This window comes from Rhinopithecus roxellana, chromosome 5 (assembly GCF_007565055.1).
Source record: "Rhinopithecus roxellana isolate Shanxi Qingling chromosome 5, ASM756505v1, whole genome shotgun sequence".
Lineage (NCBI taxonomy): Eukaryota > Metazoa > Chordata > Mammalia > Primates > Cercopithecidae > Rhinopithecus > Rhinopithecus roxellana.
The window spans coordinates 146,732,705-146,757,179 of record NC_044553.1 but is presented as its reverse complement, the minus strand read 5'-3'; the positions used below and the strand labels follow the sequence as shown (position 1 = coordinate 146,757,179).

General features: G+C 43.9%; 1 protein-coding gene across 2 annotated transcripts in view; it reads left to right on the top strand.

Annotated features, from left to right (window-relative positions):
• The first annotated feature begins 7,646 nt into the window (after positions 1–7,646).
• Positions 7,647–24,475, top strand: part of KCNK10 (potassium two pore domain channel subfamily K member 10) — a 143,250-nt gene continuing 126,421 nt past the window's right edge. Inside the window, exon 1 of one of the 2 annotated variants that reach the window (XM_010383873.2) lies at positions 7,647–8,140. In XM_010383873.2, the coding sequence (XP_010382175.1) occupies positions 8,101–8,140 (40 nt within the window). In that variant the 5' untranslated portion in view covers positions 7,647–8,100. Of the gene's footprint in view, positions 8,141–11,294; positions 11,798–24,475 lie in introns of those variants that run through there. The other variant, XM_010383872.1, reaches the window with a different exon arrangement.

The window sequence follows — 24,475 nt, the reverse complement described above, 5'->3', positions numbered from 1 at the left end:
GCACTTGGACCTAGGAATCCGCTTCTTGTCACCAGCAAATTTTGCAAAGCTCCCACTACATAATCTCCATGGTCCCTACTAATGATATTTATGACTCAGTTTTCTCACTGGAAGCTCAGAATTTCTAAAGCAACTGAATCTCTATTTGATGGACTGAAGGTAACTGCAAATTTGGAAAATATTGTAAGGTTCTCTAGCTTTCTATGGGTAAAGGACAAAAGAATGGATACATGCACTGGCTCCAGGTTATTTATTCTTTCTTGAATATAAAATCGAATGGATGAGTCTTTGATGTCAGCTTATAAAATTTATATGCCAGGGCTGGGCATGGTGGCCCACATCCATAGTTTCAGCTACTTAGGAAGCTGAGGCTAGAGGATCACTTGAGTCCAGGAGTTTGAGGCTGCAGTGTGCTTTGATTGCACCTGTGAACAGCCACTGCCCTCCAGCCTGGACAGCATAGTGAGGCCTTGTCTCTGAAAAACAAATTCTATATGCCAGAAAAAATATGCCATATGCAATGTGCCCATGTTACAAATAAAAGTTTTGTCACCAAAGACGCAAAATAATAGATGATGCTATCTCCTAGGAGTAGAGTAAAGCGAAGCAAACTATCGCCATGAAAGTATGAGCTTTACATGGTCTCAGTAGCTTCTTTAATAAAATAGCAAGTTACCCAGCTAGTCAGAGGCAGGGTGTAGATTCCCTACTCCCAATATTTTAGAATTAAACTTATTATTTTCCTCATGCATGGCTCAACAGCAATGGGGGCATCCCCGTAACATCAAGTTCAAGCTTACTGTTATGATTTAGAGGAAGAACATTGTTATGATATTGCATAGCCGTAATGTTTTGATTTCTTTCCAACGGAGAAAAATAGCACTTAGGAAAACAAGAGAAGCTCAAAATATCCAGAAACGACAAACACAATAATATATTTTCTCCCTCAAAACTAATCTAGACTTAATTTGAATTCATGTATGACATAAAGTACTTAAATATTCTCTTTCCAAAAATTGACCTTGAATGATTGGAATTCATCATATATTCTTGCTTATTGTATTCATCTGTGTATCTTATATAAAGGACCAGAGCACACAATTGTTCAGTTTGCACATTGTATACAGGCCCTAGGCTGAGGTGGTGAGTGGGACTGAAAGCCAGTTCAAGTTCTGGACATACTGCTGTGCTTCCTGATATTGGCACATCCTTCCTGTCTCATACTGCACCCCTTGTCCCCAGGAGATGTCTTTTGAGGTGAACAAAGAACAAATACACTGTCTCAAGTTAAGACAGTGCCATAGTGCGCTGTTTCCCACCAGAGGGGAGTGCCTTTCTCTAACTGCCATCTAGGCTAGCAGTGGCCATCTAGGCTTGCAGTGTTTGACCTTCTCTTCTACGACATTGCTGGAGGTAGATTTAATTGAGTGAGTTCTGATTAGTTGAGATTTTACTACGCTGCATTACAAAGTGAGGCAATAATTGATACAGGTTTTCTAAAAATGTTGCATTCTTTCTACCTGAAGATTATAGTCACTTACAATGCTTTGGAACCTGAAGACATCACTCTTTTGAAACTCTTCTTGAAAAATAAGGACTCAAATTTGGAAAAAAAAGAAAAAGAATAGTTTTTCATAAAAGATACCGTAAGATTCTTAGAAATTACAGTTGTCGATTGAACTTTGATTCTTAATGAAATTCTTTTGCAGGTCCAAGAGGATCAGCATTTCAATGTGTATCAGTAATATTAGATGACTACTAAAAATATAGTACTGGGGCCAGGTGCAGTGGTTCACACCTGTAATCTTAGCACTTTGGGAGGTGGATCATTTGAAGTCAGGAGTTCGAGATCAGCCTGGCCAACATGGTGAAACCTCATCTCTACTAAAAAGTACAAAAATTAGCCAGTCATGGTGGCGGGAGCCTGTAGTCCCAGTTACTGGGGAGGCTGAGGCAGGAGAATCACTTGAGCCCGGAAGACGGAAGTTGCAGTGAGCTGAGATTTCGCCACTGCGCTCCAGCCTGGATGACAGAGGCAAGACTCCATCTAAAAACAAACAAACAAACAAAAAACCCTAAATAAAACCATAGTATTGGAATCTAAATATAGAAGCATTATATAAACTGGAAATAGATCCTCTTTCTATACCCCAGCATTATTAATTGACCACCGAAAGAGTAGATTAGGTTGAGCAACATAATGTGGTTGTATGTTACACTGGATAAAAGTTGAAGTAACTCCAAGAAGACTGCATATCTAGGTAAATACTTCAGGATGGTCACAAATTTGCCATGATTTCAGGGACGTAACAAAGGTTTTCTCACCTCCCTCTCTACTCACCTCTTCCCCATACTTCTTTGATTTGTTTCATAATGTCTGATGGTCTAAGATTGATTTTTCATTACTTTGGCTTAAATGTTCACCTGGTGCTAAAAATGCAAATACCTCTGGGATAGGAAGAACATTGTCTTTGAGCATCAGTTTTCTCAAAGAACACAGACAACACACTTCGATAGGGAGAATAGTACCCCAGAGTTGGGGAGATAACAATGAAAAGGAAAAAGGGTCAGAGTGTTTCAACAGCAATTGCCAGATATCAAAACTTTGTGTAATCATCTTGGCATTAGGAATGGTAATTTGACTTAGAGATTAGTGGGTCCTCCACTTCAGTCAGATAGTTCGAGTTTGATTTCTACTTCCATCTCTAACTAGCTTTGCTTATTTGGATAAGCAGTAACCTCTCTAAGCTCCAATGTTCTCCTCAACAAATATTTATGTGCCCAACACATGTCAGGTATTATTTTAAAATAAATCACAATAATATTGTCCATCTTCTAGGATTGTTACGAGAAATAAATGGGATAATCTTAAAAAGTGGTTGCTATGTGCCTGGTGGATAGTAAGAAGAATCTTATGGAACAAATAATCCTAAAGATGATTCCTTTAATATGTGAATTCCTACAGTTTACAAAGCACTTTCACATCTACTGCCTCCTTACAGCAACCCTGTAGGCAGAACTAGCCAGATATTTAGTGCTCCATTTTACAGGTGAGGAAATGGAATGAAGCTTGGCATGATCCACTTGGTTGGTTGTGCAGTGCTCCCTACTGAAAAGAATGGCTGGCTAAAATGTGCGTAAATTGGCCAAATACTTGTTCTTATTACAGACCCCTATTTTATAGATGCAGAAACTCAGTAAGGCTTAGAAAGACTTTGATTTTCTTTTCTGAAACTTGTAGTGAAAAAGAATGCTTTTAGGAAAAGTATGAGTTGGCCATATTAACCTCTATATATTGGTAAAGGGATAAAAAGGGTTATTTGACATGAAGAAGAGGACGTTGAACAATTTAATCTTCAGTACATAACAGTTATTGAAAAAGACTGGTTTCTCCTCATCTTCTCTTAAGTATTGAAAAATTTAAAGAAGAAAGAGATTTAGACTGGAAATAAGAAAATATTTTTACTTCACCGAAGTTTTTTAAATTTTGGAAAAGTCCATCAACAAAGGGAATCTTTCACTAACTATATTTAGAAACCTTGAATAGTCATATATATTGGAATCCTATTTAGAAGTAGAAAACTGAACCAGTAATCTTGAAATGACCTCTTTGAAATCTGGTTGCATGATTCAGCAAACATTTAGCTGACTTAGTTGTAGGAGAAGAAAGTTCTTATATTACATTTGTTCCAATGATTTTCAAGCAAACAAATATTAGCTTTAAGAGCAGCAAAAATGAAATGAATTTATTTCACACATTCCCATAGGATGTGGAGACTGTGTCTCACACTTGATCTTCGCTAAAAGGCTGAGAAGCAATGTGAGACTGTGTCTCACTTCCTACTGAACACAATTTTTTCTACTGGCCAGGCTATTCCAAGCCTTTCATAGGCTCTCTGGGAAAAGCATCTGTCCATATGCCCAGACAGTAGGTCCTTCTAAAGAATTTTCAACTCTGCCAAGTTGAAAGACCCTGAGAATAAGACTTGCTCATAAATCAATAGGTTATTGAAAGCACACATGCTTTCTACATGTCTTTAACTTTGGTTCAAATTAAAACCTTCCTAGAATGACATGAAAATCAGAGCTCATTCATTTTGGTGTGTGACCTTGCTGAGTTCTTATTTTTAAATCCAGTAAAATACCATATGTGCCTGTCAACTTGGTGTATATGTGTGAAAACACTCATCTATCCCTGAAACAAGACCTTTTGGATAAAAAACAAAGATAACTTCTTTGAGTAAAGCAAAGTCTAAGGAGGAGAGAAATTTGAGTGAGTGAAGCTACAACTGTCTTCCATTCTGTGGATACTAGCACAGATGCTAAGTTTATAGAAAATGTTAACTTCTTTTAATGACCTACTATGACCAGGTAATAATTTTTCCCCTTTGACTCAACTTATCCTTAGCTACATCAGGCCATTAAACATACCAGAAAGCAAACGAGCTTGGATTGTTTGAAAAAAATCAATGGCATTAGAAAAATATGAAGACGCTTTTCTAGAAAAGAAAGACGCTTTTCTAAATAGAACAAGCAAATGCAGTCTTTGATTGGATCCTGATTGTCTTAGTCTGTTTTTGCTGGTTAGTTTATAAATAATGGAAACTTGCTTCTCACAGTTCTGGAGATTGGGAAGTCCAAAACCAAGGCTTGTTCTCTGCTTCCAAGATAGCATCTCCTTGCTGTGTCCTCACATGACAGAAGGGCAATAAGAGATAAGCTCATTCCCTCAAGTCCTTTTATTAAAAGGATGCCATCCCCATAAGCTACCAATAACTTTCTTCACAGAATTGGAAAAAACTACTTTAAACTTCATATGGAACCAGAAAAGAGCCCTATTGCCAAGACAATCCTAAGCAAAAAGAACAAAGCTGGAGGCATCACGCTACCTGACTTCCCACTACACTACAAGGCTACAGTAACCAAAACAGCATGGTACTGGTGCCAAAACAGAGATATAGACCAATGGAACAGAACAGAGCCCTCAGAAATAATACCACACATCTACAACCATCTGATCTTTGACGAGCCTGACAAAAACAAGAAATGGGAAAAGGATTCCCTATTTAATATATGCTGCCGGGAAAACTGGCTAGCCATATGTAGAAAGCTGAAACTGGATCCCTTCCTTACATCTTATACAAAAATTATTTCAAGATGGACTAAAGACTTAAATGTCAGACCTAAAACCATAGAAACCCTAGAAGAAAACCTAGGCAATACCATTCAGGACATAGGCATGTGCAAGGACTTCATGTCTAAAACACCAAAAGCAATGGCAACAAAAGCCAAAATCGAGAAATGGGATCTAATTAAACTAAAGAGCTTCTGCACAGCAAAAGAAACTACCATCAGAGTGAACTGGCAAGCTACAGAATGGGAGAGCATTTTTGCCATCTCTCCATCTGACAAGGGCTAATATCCAGAATCTACAAAGAACTTAAACAAATTTACAGGAAAAAATCAAACAACCTCATCAAAAAGTGGATGAAGGATATGAGCAGACACTTCTCAAAAGAAGATATTTATGCAGCCAACAGATGCAAGAAAAAATGCTCATCATCACTGGCCATCAGAGAAATGCAAATCAAAACCACAATGAGATCTCACACCAGTTAGAATGGTGATCATTAAAAAGTCAGGAAACAACAGGTGCTGGAGAGGATGTGGAGAAATAGGAACACTTTTACACTGTTGGTGGGACTGTAAACTAGTTCAACCATTGTGGAAGACAGTGTGGCTAGTCCTAAAGGATCTAGAAATAGAAAAGCGATTTGACCCAGCCATCCCATTACTGGGTATATACCCAAAGGATTATGAATCATGCTGCTATAAAGACACATGCACATGTATGTTTATTGCGGCAGTATTCACAATAGCAAAGACTTGGAACCAACCCAAATGTCCATCAACAATAGACTGGATTAAGAAAATGTGGCACATATACATCATGGAATATTACGCAGCCATGAAAAAGTATGAGTTCATGTCTTTTGTAGGGACATGGATGAAGGTGGAAACCATCATTCTCAGCAAACTATCGCAAGGACAGAAAACCAAACACCACATGTTCTCACTCATAGCTAGGAATTGAACAATGAGAACACTCGGGCACGGGGTGGGGAACACCACACCTGTGGGGGGGGGGCGGGTAGGGGGGAGGGATAGCATTAGGAGATATACCTAAAGTAAATGACGAGTTAATGAGTGCAGCACACCAGCATGGCACATGTATCATATGTAACAAAACTTCACGTTGTGCACATGTGCCCTGGAACTTGAAGTATAATAATAAAAAAAGGCACCAATTCATAAGTGGGGGGAGTCCTCATGACCTCATTATCTCCTAAAAGCCTCACCTCTTAAGACAATTGCATTGGAGAGTGAGTTTTAAATGAGTTTTAGAGAAACGCATTCAAACTGTAGCACTGGTTTTTACCAGACAACTGTAATTTCTCCGTGTGTTTGAAAATTTTCAAAGTAAATAGTGGAGGGGAAAAGCAAAAATATTCTAGCTCCATATCTTTAAAAAATTACCTGGGATTATGGTTTGGCGGTAATCCAGAGAGAGAGAAAAACACTTTAAGACTTGTATAAGAAGCACGATTGTAGCTCTGTATATTTTTGGTAAGATGTTTGGCACAATGCTTTATAGGAGCATAAAAATATTGTCCTAAGGGTTAAGATTTTAAATACAGAACTTATAGGGAAAGAGGACACAGTTCCTGGTTATGAATCATGTCCATCAGCCTGACACTTTAATTACAACTTCTTTGGAGTTTATAGTATATTATCCTTATGAATACCCAATTAGAGGTTTGAGTCATCCAAATAAATCTGCAGGACTTACACATACAGAGGTCGTTATCGAGCGGCCTAGCTTCATGCTTCCAGGTGTATGACATATGACACCCTCTGTCCTTTCACTTGTGATGTGTCTCTAGTTTTCCCAAGCCAAAAGCAGAGCCCAGGATTAGAGCAACATATATTTAAGGGTGTGTTTTCGCAGATGTCGGCTGGGACTAGAAAACAAATGTAGGCATGCTTAAACGCTGAGACCAATGTGGAAACTTCACGAGGTGGGGCTGGGGGAAGAAAATTTCTGGTGGGACACGTTTAAGTTAACGTGAGTGTATAACGCTATCAGTTTTACTACCACTGAGTGGGTATATGAAGGGGATGTTTGCGTGTGTGTGTGTGTGAGTGTGTGTGTGTGGTGAAGGAGGGCGTGTGTGTGTGGTGAAGGAGGGCGTGTGTGTGTGGCGGGGGGTATTTTCACAAAATGACATGGAAACCTGACTGCAGTTCTTTTGGGAAGAGGACTTGGAGGTGTCTTGGGGTGGGGAAAAGATGGAAGGCTAAGATTTCTTCTGGACTTCAGGGAAGAAGGATGAAATCAAAGGGAAACAATCCAAGGCAGATTAATGAATTTAGTCTAATATTTGTGAATTCAAAGTAGATTCTAATCAGACCGTCTCCTCCCTCTTCTGTTTGCAGAACTGGCACTAAACAGGATTCCCCAAGCTGCTTCATCACTCCCTGCCATTCGCTGTCCCAGGAAATTCTCCTGCCTCGCCCCGGAATCCGTGTTCGACTCTTCTCTGGCTGAGCTGTTCATTGCCAGCCACCCCGAGACTCCCCACGCGGCAGGCAGCGTCTCCTCCGGTCTCACAGCCACCCCGGGCTGGAGCGTGGGGAGGGGGTAAGGGAGCCAGCCAACTCGGGGAAACTTTGTCGCCAGAGATGACTGGGGTTTTCGGGCTTTCCCGGCCTTCCCATGCCGGACCACACGGCATTCATTAAAGTGGTGCAGCAACTATCGCCGCGCTTCGGCCCGGCAGGTTTTGAGCTGCAGAGACCCGTGCGCCCGACAGCAGCGCTTTGCCACCCAGTACATCCAAGACGCGGCGGCCGCCAGGCCGGGTCTCCTGCTGGGGGACGACGAGTGCAGGGAGACTTTGCGCCACGATGTTTTGTTTTCCTGCCGCAGGAAAGCTAGGCAGTCTGTTTCCACCGGACTCAACCCGCCTGAAGCAATAGCCATGGAAGTAGTAGCGGCACAGAGGGAGACGGAACCGCTTGGCGCGGCATCTTTTTTGGATGTTTTTTCTCTACACAGACGACTTCTTTCCTTCCTTGGGTAAGTGAAGGCCAGCCTGTAAATAACCAAAGGGTAGAACCGAAGGGGATGAAAAGGGATTGCAGTAGCCCAAAGGGCTAAGTTTTCTTGGGAGGGGGTCTCCCTCCATCCCCACTCCATGCAGTCCATTCCAAATACGCAGTTGAGAAGGAGTTGTGTTTGATTTCAGGCACGTTGTGGGAAACGGTACTGGGATTTATTTACCTAATTTTGGTGGTTTTTTTTGGGGGGGGCGGTCACAAACTTGTTTTTGTCTACATTCTGAGAAGGGAGAATGAAAGTGGAGGTGAGAGAAAGCTCCAGAGGTTGGAAGTGGGGAAATGAAAGGAGGTGGCGGTATCCAGTGATTAAGCAGAGAGATCATCCTAAGGGCCAACGACTAGTGCACGTCTTCAAGGCAGACCAGGAGCACTAGACACTGATCCTGCTCCCTATCCTAATAGAGTCTACCCCAACCTCCCCATCCCCAGCCCTCCCCTCATAACCATCCTGCTGTTGCCATTATGGGGAAGGTCATCATTACCGAGGGCCCCAAATAACTTTTAATGAGGACTTGCAACCTGTCTTGTACCCAAGTGATGCTCAATAAATGTTTGTTGATTGGCTGAATGATGTTGCATTCTAAGGGTGCATTTCCTACCACAGAAATTTGCCTTGGACAGTCAACTAAATCCTGGATGCAGACCCCAGAACACAACAATAGCTCAATTCATTTTGCAAAGGAGGAGGGCCTGGAGGCTTAGAAAATATAATATTTAGACCTTCATTACCCAAACGAACCCATTGGACAGGTTCAGGGTCAGATTCATGGGTCTGGGGGCTGGATGAACTCACAAGGTTCTGGCATGGAGAGCATGGACCTTTGTGTCCTACAAACTTGGGTTTGAATCCCCACATCGTGACCTTGGGAGTCTTTATCTCTCTGAGGCTTGATCTTCTCATCTGTAAAAGGAGGCCAGTTACAGCTTCTGCAAAATGATGTAACAAAGATGAATGGAGAGGGAATATGAGATGGTGAGGGGGAATTCAGTAGATGTCAATCATGCCTCCCCATGTTCTGATGACTCAGGAGAGGGTATCTTTCTCCGCTGATACCCCTCTCTGGCTCTGATGCAGGCAAAAACATTGTATTGCAGTGACTGTGCTACAGTCCAGCTGCCGGTGAACAGTTAAAGAGAAGAGTGCAGAGTGAGGTTCGAAAGCCTTTCTTAGAAGCAGCTCCCTCTGGACTTGAGAACAGAATTTACATACACACTGGTGTCTCCGGGCATGACTGGGAGAAACGGAGATTCCTTGTTTGTTTGATTTCTATGTCTTAGCCATCCTCCCAGTCCTAGTAGAGAGAGGCAAAGTGTGGTTACAGAGTCCAGGGAAGATGGTTCTGAAGCACCCGGGGAACCTGCCTAAAGGGCTGAAGAGTCAGAGTAGCACCATCAGATTGGTACCAGTTTTGCCCGAATGGGGTTTGCAGAGAATTCGGGGCTCCAGCCTGAGTGACAAAGTACTTACCTTTCCTACAGACCACAGCGGACCTCTGTAGGTCTTGCTCTTGGACCCAGAAACCTTGATGTGATAGTGAGGGATGGATGGTGAGAAAGATGCTGCTGACAGAGGGCTCCCCAAAAGCCTCAAGGTGCCCTAGAGTGGCATGCAACTCAAGAGATCAGCTACTAGTGTGGGATTTTAGAACTCCAGCTGGCAGGCATGGGAATGAACTGGGCAATTTCTATGTGTAAGTAAAGGCAACAACAACCTAACAGGACCTTATGGCACTAAATAGTAAGCCCCATGAAGGCAAGATCTCTATCTTATTCTCTGCCATATGGCCAGCACATAGCACAGTGATGGCACTTGGAAGGGGTTCAATATATATGTTGAATGAACAACAAATTTTAGTAACCTTATCTGGAAGCCAAAGTAGGGGTTTAAACTACTTCCTGTTCAACACTGCACCATGCAATTCATGTCTTCATTTAGCAAGTATTTCTTGAGCATCTACTACGTGTAAGGCTCCGTTGCAAGGCATCCGAAGCAATTTGTCAGCATCATTCATGTTGATACTCTGAGTGACCCATTCAAGAGCACCTCAGCACCACCTGGCTTTTCTGGAGACTGAGGCCCCACCACAAACCCCTGTGGGCTTTCAAGCAGGGGCAGTGAGAGGGCATTAGATAAATGCTCCAGGTTTAGCCCCTTTCCGGGAACAGATCTGGGTCCCTTCGCATCTTCCCGGCTGGGTCCCAGGCTCCCGGGGCCGCCGCTTCCAGGAGCTGCCAGGTCTTGGCAACTCCGCTTTCCTCGGGGGCCGCCGTGCCTCTCTCAGCCAACGACCAGCGGCCCCAGTCCGGCCGCAGGTAACTGGGAAAGGGACCAAGCTGCGCCTGGGGAGCAAGCTTCCCCGGGCGGAGAGAGCGCAGCAGACGAGGAGCGGTCCCAGAACAAAAGGCTCATGGCTGGCACGGGCCTCCTCGGAGTGCGGCGGGGACGTGGGTTCGGGACTCAGGCGAGAGAGCCAGGCGCGGGAGGACAAAAATGAAGTGGGAAAAGAGGAGGAGGGAGACCCCAGGGTGGGAGCGGTGAGAAGAGGTGACCCAGGGGCTGAGGTCTGCGGCGGGGCCGCAGCGTCCCTTCCTCCGCCTCCTGCAGCGCCTTCCAGGCAACCAAGCGTGTCTCCGGCTGCAACTCCAGCAAGCGCGCCGCGGCCGCCTCCACGCCCGCCAGCCGGCCGGCCGAGCCAGTAAGTAGCCGCGCGCCCGCCGCTCGCTCCCCGCCCCTCCGCGGCTTCCCCGCCACCGCCCACCGCCGCCCACCGCCTCCCGTCGTCCCGCGGGCAAGTCCGCGGCCGCCTCCTGCTGCCCCGGGCCGGGTGCCGGAGGCTCAGCGCGCCTTCTCGACTGGTCGCCTCGGTCCGCTGCTCGCCCTGCTCTCTCCTGCCAGGGCGCGGCGTCTGGGGCGCGCCACTGGGAGGGTAGCCCTCGCCGCGCGCTCCCCGGGCGCCGCGCCACCTCTACATCCAATGGCTTTCGGGGAGCGGGAAGTGGGGGGCGTCGCCGGGGGCGAGGAGCCGAGGCCGGGGTGGGGCGTGTGCGCTCAGCGCGGCCGAGCGAGGCTGACGTGCCCACCCAAGCGCGCGCCCGGGAGTGTATGTGCGGGTGTGTGTGTGTGTGTGTGTGCGGTAGTGTGTGCGCACACGCCTTCGGGGGCTGGAGTGACACTGCAGTGGGCTTCTCCCTAGCCCCAGTGTTCAGACTGCTTAGCCCCTAACCTGCTGGCACCGCTTTCGAGAAGCAGCTTGGCTCTTCCATCTTCCCAAGCCTTCCTCTCCATCCTTTCATCCACCCCTTGCCGATCTTACTTTTTCATTTACCCACGGGGCCACGGCCGGCCACCCCCTGGCCGGTGCAAACACCCAAGCCGTCTCCAGTTCTCCCCCAAGCCATTATTTTCCCACCTGTCTTTTTCTGGGGTTTCTCCACGAGCCAGTCCAAGGCTCCCCCATCCTCGAAAATTGTTTTGTTGGACTGCTAAACCGAGGCGTGTAAAGCTTGAGGACTTTATTATTATTTGGGTTCTTTTCATTTCTTCCCCTTCTGGGCAACGGAGCAATGAAATTTCCAATCGAGACGCCAAGAAAACAGGTGAACTGGGATCCTAAAGGTGGGTATTTCCTACTTTTGGCTGCCCTCGCCCTGCCTCTGTCTCCAGCGTGTGCGCGCTTCCTTGAGTGGAAGCACTCTCTTCTGGCGGCGTGTGTCCTGAGGCTGGGAAATGCGCCTGGGAACTGCAGCGCGGGTGGGAGGAGGGCGGAGGCAGCGTGGGTTCCGAACCCAGATAGTGCCTGTCATTACCACATAATCATTGTCCCTCCTGGATTGTCTCCAGATCTATTTAGATAGACCAAGCCGACTGTTTGGTTTGAAATTGCAAGTGTCGGTATTTGCTTTTGACTTTGAGTGTGCGAGTGTGTGTGTGTGTGCGTGTGTCCTTTGTTTCTGGTGATCTTTGTCTCTCTGGCAGATGGGTGGGGTGCCTCCCCCTGGACCTGGAGCTGCGCCGCATGCCCGGGTGTCCTCAGTGGGAAAGGTTTCCTGGCAGCAAGTGGGGCTCGAGTTGCAGCAGCCGTCCCTAGGGGTGGGCCCTTCTCGCAGGGCATGCAGAATAATGGAGCCCACAGGGCCTCCTGAGTCTTCATTCAATCTTATTACCAAACCTAGCAGCTAGTTAGGCTCAGGTCAGAGTAGAAGCGGAGGAGGGGTGGTTTGTGAGAAGGGTGGGGCTGGCAAGGCATCGGGGAGGGGCACGAAGTGTGCCCGCTCAAGCAATGGTGTGCTTTGCATGCTTTTACGAATGTTGGATCAGGTTTCATCCACGCAAAAGGGAGCGATTAAGACGGATTTGTGTGTGTCTAGCGTCGGCCACTGTGTCTGTAATTAGCATACAGATGTTAAGGCTCCAAGGGAATGATCAGTATGGGAGCAGAACAAGTTGGAACCGCGTGTCCAGTTGTGACAAGAATGCTCTTTAGCATTTCTCTTAGCTCATCTGACAACTGTGTCAGGCGAGGCAACGCCTCTGTGTGTATTGGGATCGAAATTTGTTTATTTGGGGTGCATGTGTGTTTAATGTTCTTTATGAGCGCATTTCTTCTTTTTCTCCAGACTGGAAAGAAGAAACCTTCTTATTTGTTGAGTAAATGTCTTAGGAATTGACTGGCTGTTGAAGAGTGTGTGAAGAGATATTGCCTTTTTTAAAACACCGAGGTTGTTACGTCTTAAATACAGCCCAAACCTTTTATTTTGTCTCTACTTGAAATCTCTGGAAATATGGAGGTCTGCCTTTGCTTTTTTAGGGGGAAAATCCCTGAAAAACATATTTGTTAAACGCCTATTACGTACTAAGCACTGTCCTAGGCACTGGAGATACAGTCAGAACAGGAAAGACAAAAGCTCTGTGTTGGAGTTTACAGTGAGGAAGACAGACCTAAATCAATCATTGCATGGAGGAATGCATACTTCAAAGTTTATGTATGCTCCAAGGAGAGCATTTGAGGTTTAAGAAAGTGTCTGATAGAAGAGATTGACAAGGACTGGAGAAGACTTCCCTGAGGAGATGACACTTGGACTTAGGCCTGGAGGATGTATGGGAGTTAATTGTCTAAGGAGGAGGGGAATTGTTGCAGGAAAGGGAACAGCAAGTGCAAAGGGCCTGAGGCAGAAGAGGCATGTGTATTTGATGAACTCAAAGAAGGTTCCCATGGCTACTGAAGAGTGAGTGAAGAGATATTGCCTTTTTTAAACACCCAGGCTGTTATACTGCAAATACAGCACAAACCTTTCATTTTGTCTCTATTTGAAATCTCTGGAAATATGGAAGTGTGCTTTGGCTTTCTTTTGGGAAATCCCTGAAAAACTATTTATCCCTAGCAGAGAGCAAGAGAGCTTGTGTTTTGAGATATAACTGGGGGATCCACAGGCGAGACCCCCCACCACCAAGCCCTGTGTTGTTGGAGGTGGGGTAGGGTTGTGGGGTTGGAAGAGTATACTATTTGTCTTAAGCCAATGAAGAATTTCAAGACAAAGAGTGACACGATTTGAACTAAGTTTCAAAACAAGGGTTATGTGGCTTTTGTGGATATGGGGGACCAGATACAATGGTAGCATGGGCCAGGGTAGTTGCTGTGAGCATAGAGAAGCGGTTGGAGTAGAGAGCTGTGGAGGACATGAAATCAACAGGCTTTGCATGAATAATGTTTGAAAGTCAAGTGAAGGAATTGGAATGACTGAGATGGCAGCCAGGGTAGGACCAGTCTGGAAGGAAAGCTCATGAGTTCAATCTAGGACTTGTTGAGTGGGACATGTCCCCAAGCCATCCAAGGGGTGTGTTAAGTGGGCAGCTGTCTAAATGCTGGGGTCAGGATCTTCAAGGAACTTTGGTACAGAGGGAACACTCTGATACTGATTTTGTGAAGTTGGCTTTGGGTTTTAAGGTATATTTCTGTATGATCATCATTCTATATATTCATGTTCCAGTGATGTACACAGATGAATTTTACACATTATACAGCCTGACACAGTGAAGAAAAGCATGCAAATAGCAACTTCAGTTACAACTAATGGTGCTAAAAATGAAAAAACCTCAACAAAATAACAAAATTTAATGAGCAACCATTGCATGCCAGGTGCTTTATGTGTATTATTTCATACAATTATTTTCACAATACTTATCTGATGGTATAAGTGTTATAGTCCCATTTGGCACTTGATTGCCATCATGACACCACTAATCTGCCTTCCAGTGAGTGTCTCTGACTTTGTGCACAGTTGTTCCCAAAGGTAGGGGTGACAGTAGTCTTTTCTAGCCAGGGGATGGAGGCGGGAAGAGAGTGGGGAGTGAGGTGACATATGTCTTATCTGTATAGAATTATGTGCTAGGTGCTCTTCTAATGCTTTACAAGTATTAGTTTAATCTTTACAAACATTTTAGGAGGAAAGTATTATCCTAATTTTACAGATGAGTTAACTGAGGAACAGAGAGGTTGAGTAACTTGCCCAAGGTTGCACAGCTAGTAGGACAAGATTAGAATCTGGACTCTTAAACACTCTTCAAGTCTGTGTTTCTTACTGGGACTTTGGCTTTTGCCTGGTAAGGTTCCCAAAGCTCAGGAAGTGAAGAAGCTTGTTGGGAGGAGGAAAAGAAGAAGAGAGAGGATGAAGAGGAAAAGGGATTGGAATAGGAGGAGGATAAAAGAGAGGCAGAGAGAGGAGGAAGGAGAAGAGGAGACAGTGACTCAACCTTACCCTACTCGTTCTTTTCTCTACTAACCTATTTAGACAATAGTGTTTTCATTTCCATGTCTGATGGGCAAGTCAGTGACTACTGGACAGAGTTTGGGTCTATATTTTGGAGGCTCTGGATTACACAGACCAAATATGTTTAGCAGGGAAAAGATGAAAGGGAACCTAGCAGTATTAGGGGAAAGAGGAGAGAGACAGTTCACGTTACTTGGACTGTAGGATTTGTCTATCAACAGATATGACCCTTCAGGCGGAGGTGCTCTCATGGATTGTGGAAGGCAGTTGTAATTATAATGTTTTTCTTACAGCCTTATTACCCTACAATTTAATAGCACAAAATGAAGGTGGTTTGAGAATAGATTGGTCTGGATGGCGTTTGGGTGGATTAAGCAAAGCATTGTCAAGAGCTGTAGGTAAAAACAAGACCCAAATGTAAAATGGTTCTTCTCTGGTGAGCTGTGGCCTTCCTTCATATTCATGGAACAGAGCCTTCTTCAAAGAGCATTACTGTTTGTGTAGGACCTACTAAAAGTAGATTGGTTCTAAGTCTTAGCTTTCATAGCAGCATTTACGTGCACTTTATTTATTTATTTATTTATTTATTTATTTATTTATTTGAGACGGAGTTTCGCTCTTTTTGCCCAGGCTGGAGTACAATGGCGCGATCTCGGCTCACCATAACCTCTGCCTCCCGGGTTCAAGCGATTCCCCTGCCTCAGCCTCCTGAGTAGCTGGGATTACAGGCATGTGCCACCATGCCTGGCTAATTTTTGTATTTTTAGTGGAGACGGGGTTTCTCCATGTTGGTCAGGCTGGTCTTGAACTCCCGACCTCAGGTGATCCACCCGCCTCAGCTTCCCGAAGTGTTGGGATTACAGGCGTGAGCCACTGCGCCTGGCAACGTGCACTTTAAATCATCAGCATCATTTGTTGATGATTTTCTGCTTAGAACTGGTATTTACCTGCTGCTTTTGTGTATTAAGATCTTGTTAAAACAGTAAGATCTGCAAATAGTATTCCTCTCACTAGAGGCAAGCAGATGAATACAGTATAAAAAACTTTGAATTTGGGGGCAAAATAATTAGCTTCTAAAAGTAGCTGTAGCAATACTTAGTTATATGACTTTGGGCTGCTCATTTAGCTTTTCTGGGTTTCCCTTCCCTTCCATGGAGAAAGGAGTCATTGCCTTTGTCTACCTCTTTGACTTTGTCTCTTCAACTTTCCCCATCTTGATCTGATCTTGGGGCCAGTTAGCTTCCTTTCATTCCTCAAATAGATCACACTTGCATCTGTCTGAGGGCCTTTGCGCTTGGAATTCCCACTGCTTATAATGCATTTCACATGGCTGGCTCCTTTCCGTCATTTGAATCTCAGCTCAAATGTCCTCTTGTCAGGAAGGGATTCCCTGTCCCATCTGAAAGACCTCTCCTCTTGTTCCCCAGCACCATCATTTTCTCTTATGTCACCTGTTCAGTTGTCTTACTGGCACTTGTCATTACTTGAAACCATCTCACTTACTCATGGGCCACATTTGATGCCAGCCTCCTTTACTAGCATATGAGCTGCTTGAGCAGGGACTTTCTCTGTCTTGTTTATTGCCATAACTCCAGTGCCCTGGAAAGTGCCTGGCACTCAGTAACCCTTTGCTGAATGAATGGAGGATTGGCAGGATGGATTGGAGAGGACCGAAGGCTTTATGCATCATGGAAATTGCAGGACGCCTCTAAGCTACAAATGGCAAAGTACAAATAAGGAGAAAGGAAGAATATCCCCAAATAGCGGCATATCAGAAAGGACACTGATATTCCCACTTTCTTGCAAGCTCCAGCTCTCTCTAAAGCCTCCAGTGGGCTGTTTTCCTTCTTTTCTCATCTTTGACCAGGTGTAAGAAGGCTGAATAGAAGTGCGGTGAGGGTGGATGGGTGGACTGATCTAGCCTGCTAAAGATATGGTCAATGTCCAATAAATAATTTGGCTCATATTAGCTATTGGAGTGTGGCTATTTTTAGGTACTTTAATCCGCTTAAGAAAGAAGCAAAGCTATAGGATTGGAGCTGGATTTTTTTAAAAGGCTGCATTTTTTGTGCACACTTTAATGCAAAATTCTGGAGAAGCCCATACCTTATGTGCATAGCACCTTTCAGTTTACAGAACACTTTTTAGGAATGATCTCATTTGTTCTTTAAACAACCCTATTTTTGTAGTGATTAGAGTCTTAGATTTACTGACACATAAAGCAAGATATAGAAAAGATAAATGATTTATGTGGAAGCCCAAAGCAACAAACAGGCAGAGCTGGGGCTACCCTAGGCCTTTTGATGCTTACGTCCATGACAGTTTCCTTCAAGCTTTCCTTCCTCCCAGCATCTTCGTTCATTCCACACTCTCTTGCTCTTTGTTACCCAGAAGTGTATTCAAAGGTTTCTCTGAGAGATTTAGAGGAAGCAGTCTCCCTGTTGATCAGTGAATCTTTAGTTGACGGCTATTTTCAGCAGGTTGTACTTATTGTACAGGTCTACACTTTCATTCTAATGAGCTCAGGTGAAGACCCTTAGATCTTCCTTCTGCTGTGCTGGCTAAAAAAATATTTTGATCTTTCGTGAATGGGGACCATTTTCAACTTGCTAGGTTGCTTAAGTGCTAGCTTTATTAATGTGTTTCCAAACACACATTTGCATAGCTTAGATTTCCTGGAAAGAAAATCTATTTTTGATTTAATATCCAATTTTCAGGAGATCAGTGTTCCAAATGGGATTTAAAATGTGCCAAAATCACCACAATTATCCTCAAAAGTACCAAGGAACTGTGTTCCAAAAACTGTCTTAGCCAAGATTTGGTTCAGGCTTCTTTTCCAGCAGTGTCTAAGGAGTTCACCATCTTTTTGCCAATCCCGGTGACCACTGGGTTGAATTAAGATTGAGCAGGATAACTTTGCTATTACATGCCATTTCCAAAACATCTGTACTTTGGCTCCATATGAGCCTCACCTTAAATCTGATGCATTTAAAAAATATAGGCTTTTCCCTCATTAGGAAACTTCAACCACAACTGAGATATGGTGTGAAGTATATTTAATATAGGCACAGTGAGCTAGTGATTTTCTTTCTGCTTTTAGTCTACAGGGAATTAGAAGAAGAGTTTAATGATAAAATAGAAAGAAGCCATTCTACTGATAGCCAGTTAGGAAGTTTCAGTTTGGACAGCTCCTTTGGCTGATGCAGAAAGGTGGATAAAAGTGACAATCTTTTTCTGTACTCTGATTTTTATAAAGGGCACCTACTGGATGATCCAGATGAGGTTAGAGTTAGTGAGGGGCTTAGCTCTGCACGGCTTGGTTACAGAATCTACCTAAACATGGCACTAGGAGTGTGGTCGCCCTGTTGGTTACACCCACCTGGGTAATTTCTCTCCATAAGTATTATGGAGGTCCAAGGGACCTTCCACTTTTGGGGTCTGGTCCTAGGGGTACTCTCAGTGGAGACTTTACAGTTTATCTACGTCCGGCTCATGACCATCACCTAGAATGGGAAAATAAGGACCTCATATTTACTTGCTAGAACATTTATTTGTCATTTGCAGCCACAGTTTAAGATTTTTTTTTCTCCCTTGTGAGTGTCTAGGACTGAGTACTCTGAATTGAAAATGAAACCTGACTTCCTAATCCTTAATTTAGGGTTGAAGGGAGGGAGTGAGGGAGGGCCATAGTCACTGGTAGGGGATGGCATGGTCGTGAGGGAGCATTGCATTCTTTACCTTTGCCATTCCCAGAGCCAGGGAGATGGGGAGGGATGGGCATTGGAGGTAGTGGCGATGAGGCTGGGAGGTGGATAGGATTTCAGGAAATTTTACGTTTTGTATTACCAATAGCTTCTAGTCTCATCACTTACCGTTTCCGTGGAAGCAACTTTGAAGCAGAGTGGAATGGTGGGGAAACAAGATTAGAAAGGAAAACATAGGTTTACTGCCCTACATAAGCCAGGTGATCACAGGAAACTTTTCCTTCATTCCTCCCTTCCTTCTTTTCTTCATTCCTTTATTCCTTCCCCACCCAAGCCCCCCCAAATCCTGCAGAGTTTGCTTGGGCGCGTGTAGTCCCAGCTACTGGGGAGGCTGAGGCAGGAGAATGGTGTGAACCCAGGAGGTGGAGCTTGCAGTGAGCCGAGATCGCGCCACCGCACTCCAGCCCGGGTGACAGAGCAAGACTCATTCTCAGAAAAAAAAAAAAAAAGGAGTTGCTTGAATAGAAAATGAAGATTTGGTCAGGTGATGGAGAGCCTGGAAGTCACAGTAACCTTTGCAGACGCCTAAAACACCAATATTCATAATTTTGACATTCAAGCTAGCAAAAATTTTACTACCAAGAAAATGAGTTTCTTATGTGCAAGCAGAACTTGAGATCCCCTAAATAATCACACACCAAATATTTAGTATGATAAAGATAAATAGTATAACTTACTAAATTTAATGTGATATGAGCCTGACACACAGAATAGAGATGCTTGATATTAGGTGTGATAAAATATTTGACATCAAACCTTCACTTACTTTGTCCTCTGAGACAAAAGTCAGGCACCAAGTGTTTAAGAAAAATTGATGGGAGGAAAAACTTAGAGATGAAAAAAGTCTATTTATTAATTTATATTTTTCTCTGAAAACTGGGGAGTGCTGTTACTCATGTTAACCATGGACCAACCTGGGCCAGCTCCTGGATTCTGCTGGCTAAGAATGTTACTTTAGGCCAAAGGAATTTATCTGGTTTGGCCTATGCATTATTACAATAACCTGAAAGGAGATTAAATACATGTTACGGTCATTTAACCTAGACTCCGGGCAAAATATCACCCTCTGTACAGTATAGGAGCTTAGGATAGGAGACCTGGTTTCTAGGACTGGCTCTGACACTCATTTAGAAAAGGAGGGAATTGAGTTTTTGGTTGTTGAGATCTCTTCCTTCCCTGATAGTCTTAGATTGCCTAAGTCCTCATCCAAGCATGATTTACTAGAGGCTGATTTGGGAACATTGCTTCATTTTTCTATGACTTGGTATCTTCATCTGCAAGATAGAGATAATTACAGCCATTACTTCCTTGGTTTGTTATGTGGATTACATAAAGTGATACATGCAAAGCTTGTAGAAGAATGCTGGATCGTCATAAAAGCTGCATGAGTGGTACCTGCATTATGCTGTTCTCACAGTTGCAGTAGACAGCCTGTGAAGTCAGGGCAGCCTCCAGCTCAGCCTCTTGGAAGCATCTGGTTCACTGTCTGGATCATCCAGGAGGTAGTCCATAGCAGAGCACAACCCTCCTGGTACTCTGGTAGACTCTTCGTGTTCTTGGTTCAGATTTAAACAACCTAGGCTGTCCTGGTTAAGTCAGAGAAAAGACCAGTGAAAGAACACGGCTTGGAATCACAATATTTGAGTCTGAGTTAATGTTGTACCAATTTTATTAGCTGTGTATCATGGTCGATTTGGGTTGCTTTAATAAAATTGTAATACAACTAGATAGATTATAGACAACAGAAATTTATTTCTTATTGTTCTGGAGGCTGGGAAGTCCAAGATCAAGGCACTAGTAGATTTGGCATCTGGTGAGGGCCTGCTTTTCACCTCATAGATGGTGCCTTCTTGCTGTGTCCTTACATGGTGGAAAAAGTGAGGGGTCTTTCTTGGGCCTCTTTTATAAGTGCACTAATCCTAATCATGAAGGCTCCATGAGCATGACATAATTACTTTCCAAAGGCCCAATCTCCTAATAACATTACCTTTGGGATTAGGATTTCAACATATGAATTCTTGGGGGACACATTCAGACCGTAACACTATATGAGCTTGGCCACGTCACTTAACCTTTCTTAGCCTTAGTTTTCTTTTGGATAAAATAAAGATCACAATAATAACCACTTCACAGTTGCTGAGATGATCAAATGAGACAAATGTGAACAAACTTCATAAACTGTTAAATTCCAGACCAACATTTCCCAAAATGTCTACTATGAGACATAAGCTAGACTCATCAGATACTCTGAGAAGAAAAGTGGTGTCATGGTAAAGTCAGTTTGCAGTATGATACGTGTTCAGTCATTCCTAGAGACTCATCATGCACATTAGCATGTTACTGTATTACTGTGTAACAAATAACCCCAACATTTAGTGGCTTAAATCAATATGAACATTTATTATCTCATAAGTTCTGCGGATCAATACTTCAGGGATAGCTTAGTTGGGTGGTCTGACTAGGAGTCTGTCATTGGTAGTGGTCAGATGTTGTTTGGGCTGCTGTCATCTGGTGGCTTGAGTGGGGCAGGAGGATATGTTTCCAAGATGGTGCACTCATGTGACTTGCAAATTGCTGCTGGTTGTTGGAGAGAGGCCTTGTTTCTTGCCTATGTGGGCCTCTCCATGGGATGCTTATGTGTACTCATATGTGACATGGTGTCTGGCTTCCCCAAGAACAAGTGATTCAAGAGAGAACAAGGTGGAATTGGCAACACTTTTTATGACTTAATTTCAAAAATCACATATTGTTACTACCACCACGTTCTTTTCCTTAGACGCCAGTCACTCAAGTTAGTCCACATCTGGGGAAGAGTGGGGGTGATTACATTAATGTTGGAAGGGAGGCATGTCAAAGAATTTGAGGACATATTGAAAAATCACCATGAGAATCTTTTCCTATTATTTATTGAATAGACACTACATGCTAGGCTAAGTGCTTTATAGTTATTATCTCATATAATCCTATTCATAATCCAAAGAAATAGGTGAAATTATTATCTCTGCTTTCTGAATGAGGAGGCTGAGGCCTATAGAACTTACATAACTTGCCCAAAGTTACCTAGTCGTGCTACGACTTGAACCCGGGTCTGTCTGATTTAATGCCTGAACTCTTACCTCTGCCTCATACGCCTCTCTCTGATAATCCTGTAGTTCAGAAGTCTGTTTAATTTTGTTTAAGCCTGCATTTTCTACTTAACCACAGAATGATGATTCATTTAACTCCATTTTTACCCTTTCATTTACCAATTGCTTGAAACATTATTCTAGAAAGACAGTGAGCATGGTGACGATGTAGGTATAATATGAACATATGGTCTTCTAACAGATCCCAGCATACCTATCAGTCCAAACTTGTTGTATTATTCAATTACTGGAAGTGTCTATTGAGCCTGTCTTGTATGGGCACCGTGCTATGTAAATGTGTAAACATTTATTTTAAAAAAATGACCCCACAGTCCACCCTATTTTTTCTGACGGTAAAACTAGAGGTGGAGTGTGATAACTCATGGTCCCACTTCTCTTACAGAGTCCCTTTCTTTACAATGTCCCTTCTTTTACAGAATCAGTGACTGATGACTTAACTTCCTTTGGTAAAACCAGAAAAAACAGGATGGCCTCCAGGCCGAGCAGTAGAAGTGCTGGGGAATAGGGTGTCTGGTGTGTGTCTGGTGTGTTCCTGCAGTGCCTGCAGGCCATGTGTCTGTATGGTGACTGAAACGCAAGTCGGCATCCCGCCAAGATGGCAGGGACCGTGTGCCTGGGGGTGATGGCAAACATGCAGAGAGAAGCTGCTGATGGAGGGAGGACCGTTAGCACTCGTTGTCATATTTTGAGTAAACATTTTTTTGACAATCTTGTTGCTTTTTCTGTACAGTCTTGAGAAAATGATTTCCAGGAAGCAGGATGCATCCGATGCCTTAGAGGTTCCCATGTTTCCAAACATTATATGCCTGGCTTATTCCTGAGGCAATTTTATATTCTGAAGGAAGTTTTGGAGCTTCTGTGTTCTGGGCAGAGGCGAGTGAATATGATTTCTTTTGAGTTGCACCATGGACTTGAGAATGATCAGGAGCCGGACATTGTTGAATATGTCACTTACTGCACAAAATGGCAAAGACAGGGTCTGGGACAGGGTGAGAGTGTGCTGAATGGAGCTGCCTGGGGCCCCAGTCACATTCAGGAGCCAGCACTGATCGCGTCTGTAACCATAGTAACCAAGAGTAGAAAAAGTCTCAGGATGCCAAGATGTCATTGTGCCCCTCTTCTGGTTCTGTTGTTTTCCCTTCTATTCTTTCATCCAGAAATTCCCCCATCCCTGCCCCCAACCACCCGACTTTCAGGGTGGTTTCTACACTGGCAATTTTAACTTCCTACTAACTCAATACTTCTGCAGCCCCTTTTTCAATTCCGGGATCCACAAGGATTCATTGTGATCCAGACTAAGCCACATGCACCTAATTTCCTCCGCTTTTCCATTTTTACAGTGAAAATTGGTCCTAAGTCATGTAGTATAGATACTCTAGACTTATTTACAGCTGGGCATAACAATGGTGGCTCATGGCACTCGATGTTTCCAGTAACAGTCCTGCACTCACAGTCTGGTATAGATTGTGAGGTTTTCAGATGTGTTTTAAATGAACAGAGAAAGGCAATGAAGCACAGGAAAGGGGGCCTCGGTCTCTTGTTTGGAGATGTGGGTTTGGTACTGGTTGGAAAGTGGGGTGTGGCATGGCGCATGAGGGTGGGGAGAGCCGGGGGGTGCTCAGGTCGTGTAGGGTGTAGTAGGTCTTACTAAGGAGCTCTTTTTTTCTGAGAATAACAGGAAGGTCTTGACTGATTTGAAGTGGGAGGATGACACAATCAGATTTTTATTTAAATCGCTAATAAATCAAATGATTGCTTCAGCGAATGTTTGCAGAGGATACTTACTGTGTGACAGGCATGGTGCTGGCCTCACCTGGGGTATCTGTGTATTCTTATAGGAATCCTACATAAAAGCTGTTAAAAAATATTTATGCAGAAAAAAGAGCTTTTCTTGACATCTTTGAATTATGATAACCAATTCCAAACTTCTGGTTGCAAATGGCAGGTATATCTGAAAGCAATGGCGATTGCATTTTCAATTTCTGTTAATTAAAATGATATTTTCCCTGGCTTTGTTACACGACCCTTGATTCTGTGACAAGCTGCATATCTGCAGTCGATGAATCAATAAATGCAAAACTGTGGTGCACTCGCTCATATTCTGTTATACTTCACACGCCTTTTGGAAGCATGTGGCTCTCAGTTCAGCATAATGGGTCTGATAAAAATTGCCCCTCCATACCCGCCATCACTTTGTTCCTGGTGTGTCCAGAGGTATTGTAACATTGGGGTATTTCTCCTTTGACTCTAATGGGACCCCCTGCTAGTTGTGTTCTTGTGGACTTAGCTTGGACGACCTCCCCAAAGCCTGAATTAATGAAAACTTCTGATGTGCCGATCCCTTTCTCTGGCAGGGTGAGAACGCAGTTTCTATAGGAGCGTGAATGCCTGCTGGTCAGGCAATAATCTCTGCATTCAGCCTCAGTATTAAAGACAGGCAGAGCGGACAGCCACAGGGGGTGGGATTTGAAGAGCCCTATAAAGTCCCTCTCCACAGCTGACACACACCAATCCTTCCCATGACTATCAGGATGCCTACAATCTTAACAGTTACTTTATTCATTAGGCGTTGTCACTCGTCCATCTGGTTATTCCGTAAACACTTAGCGAGTGAGT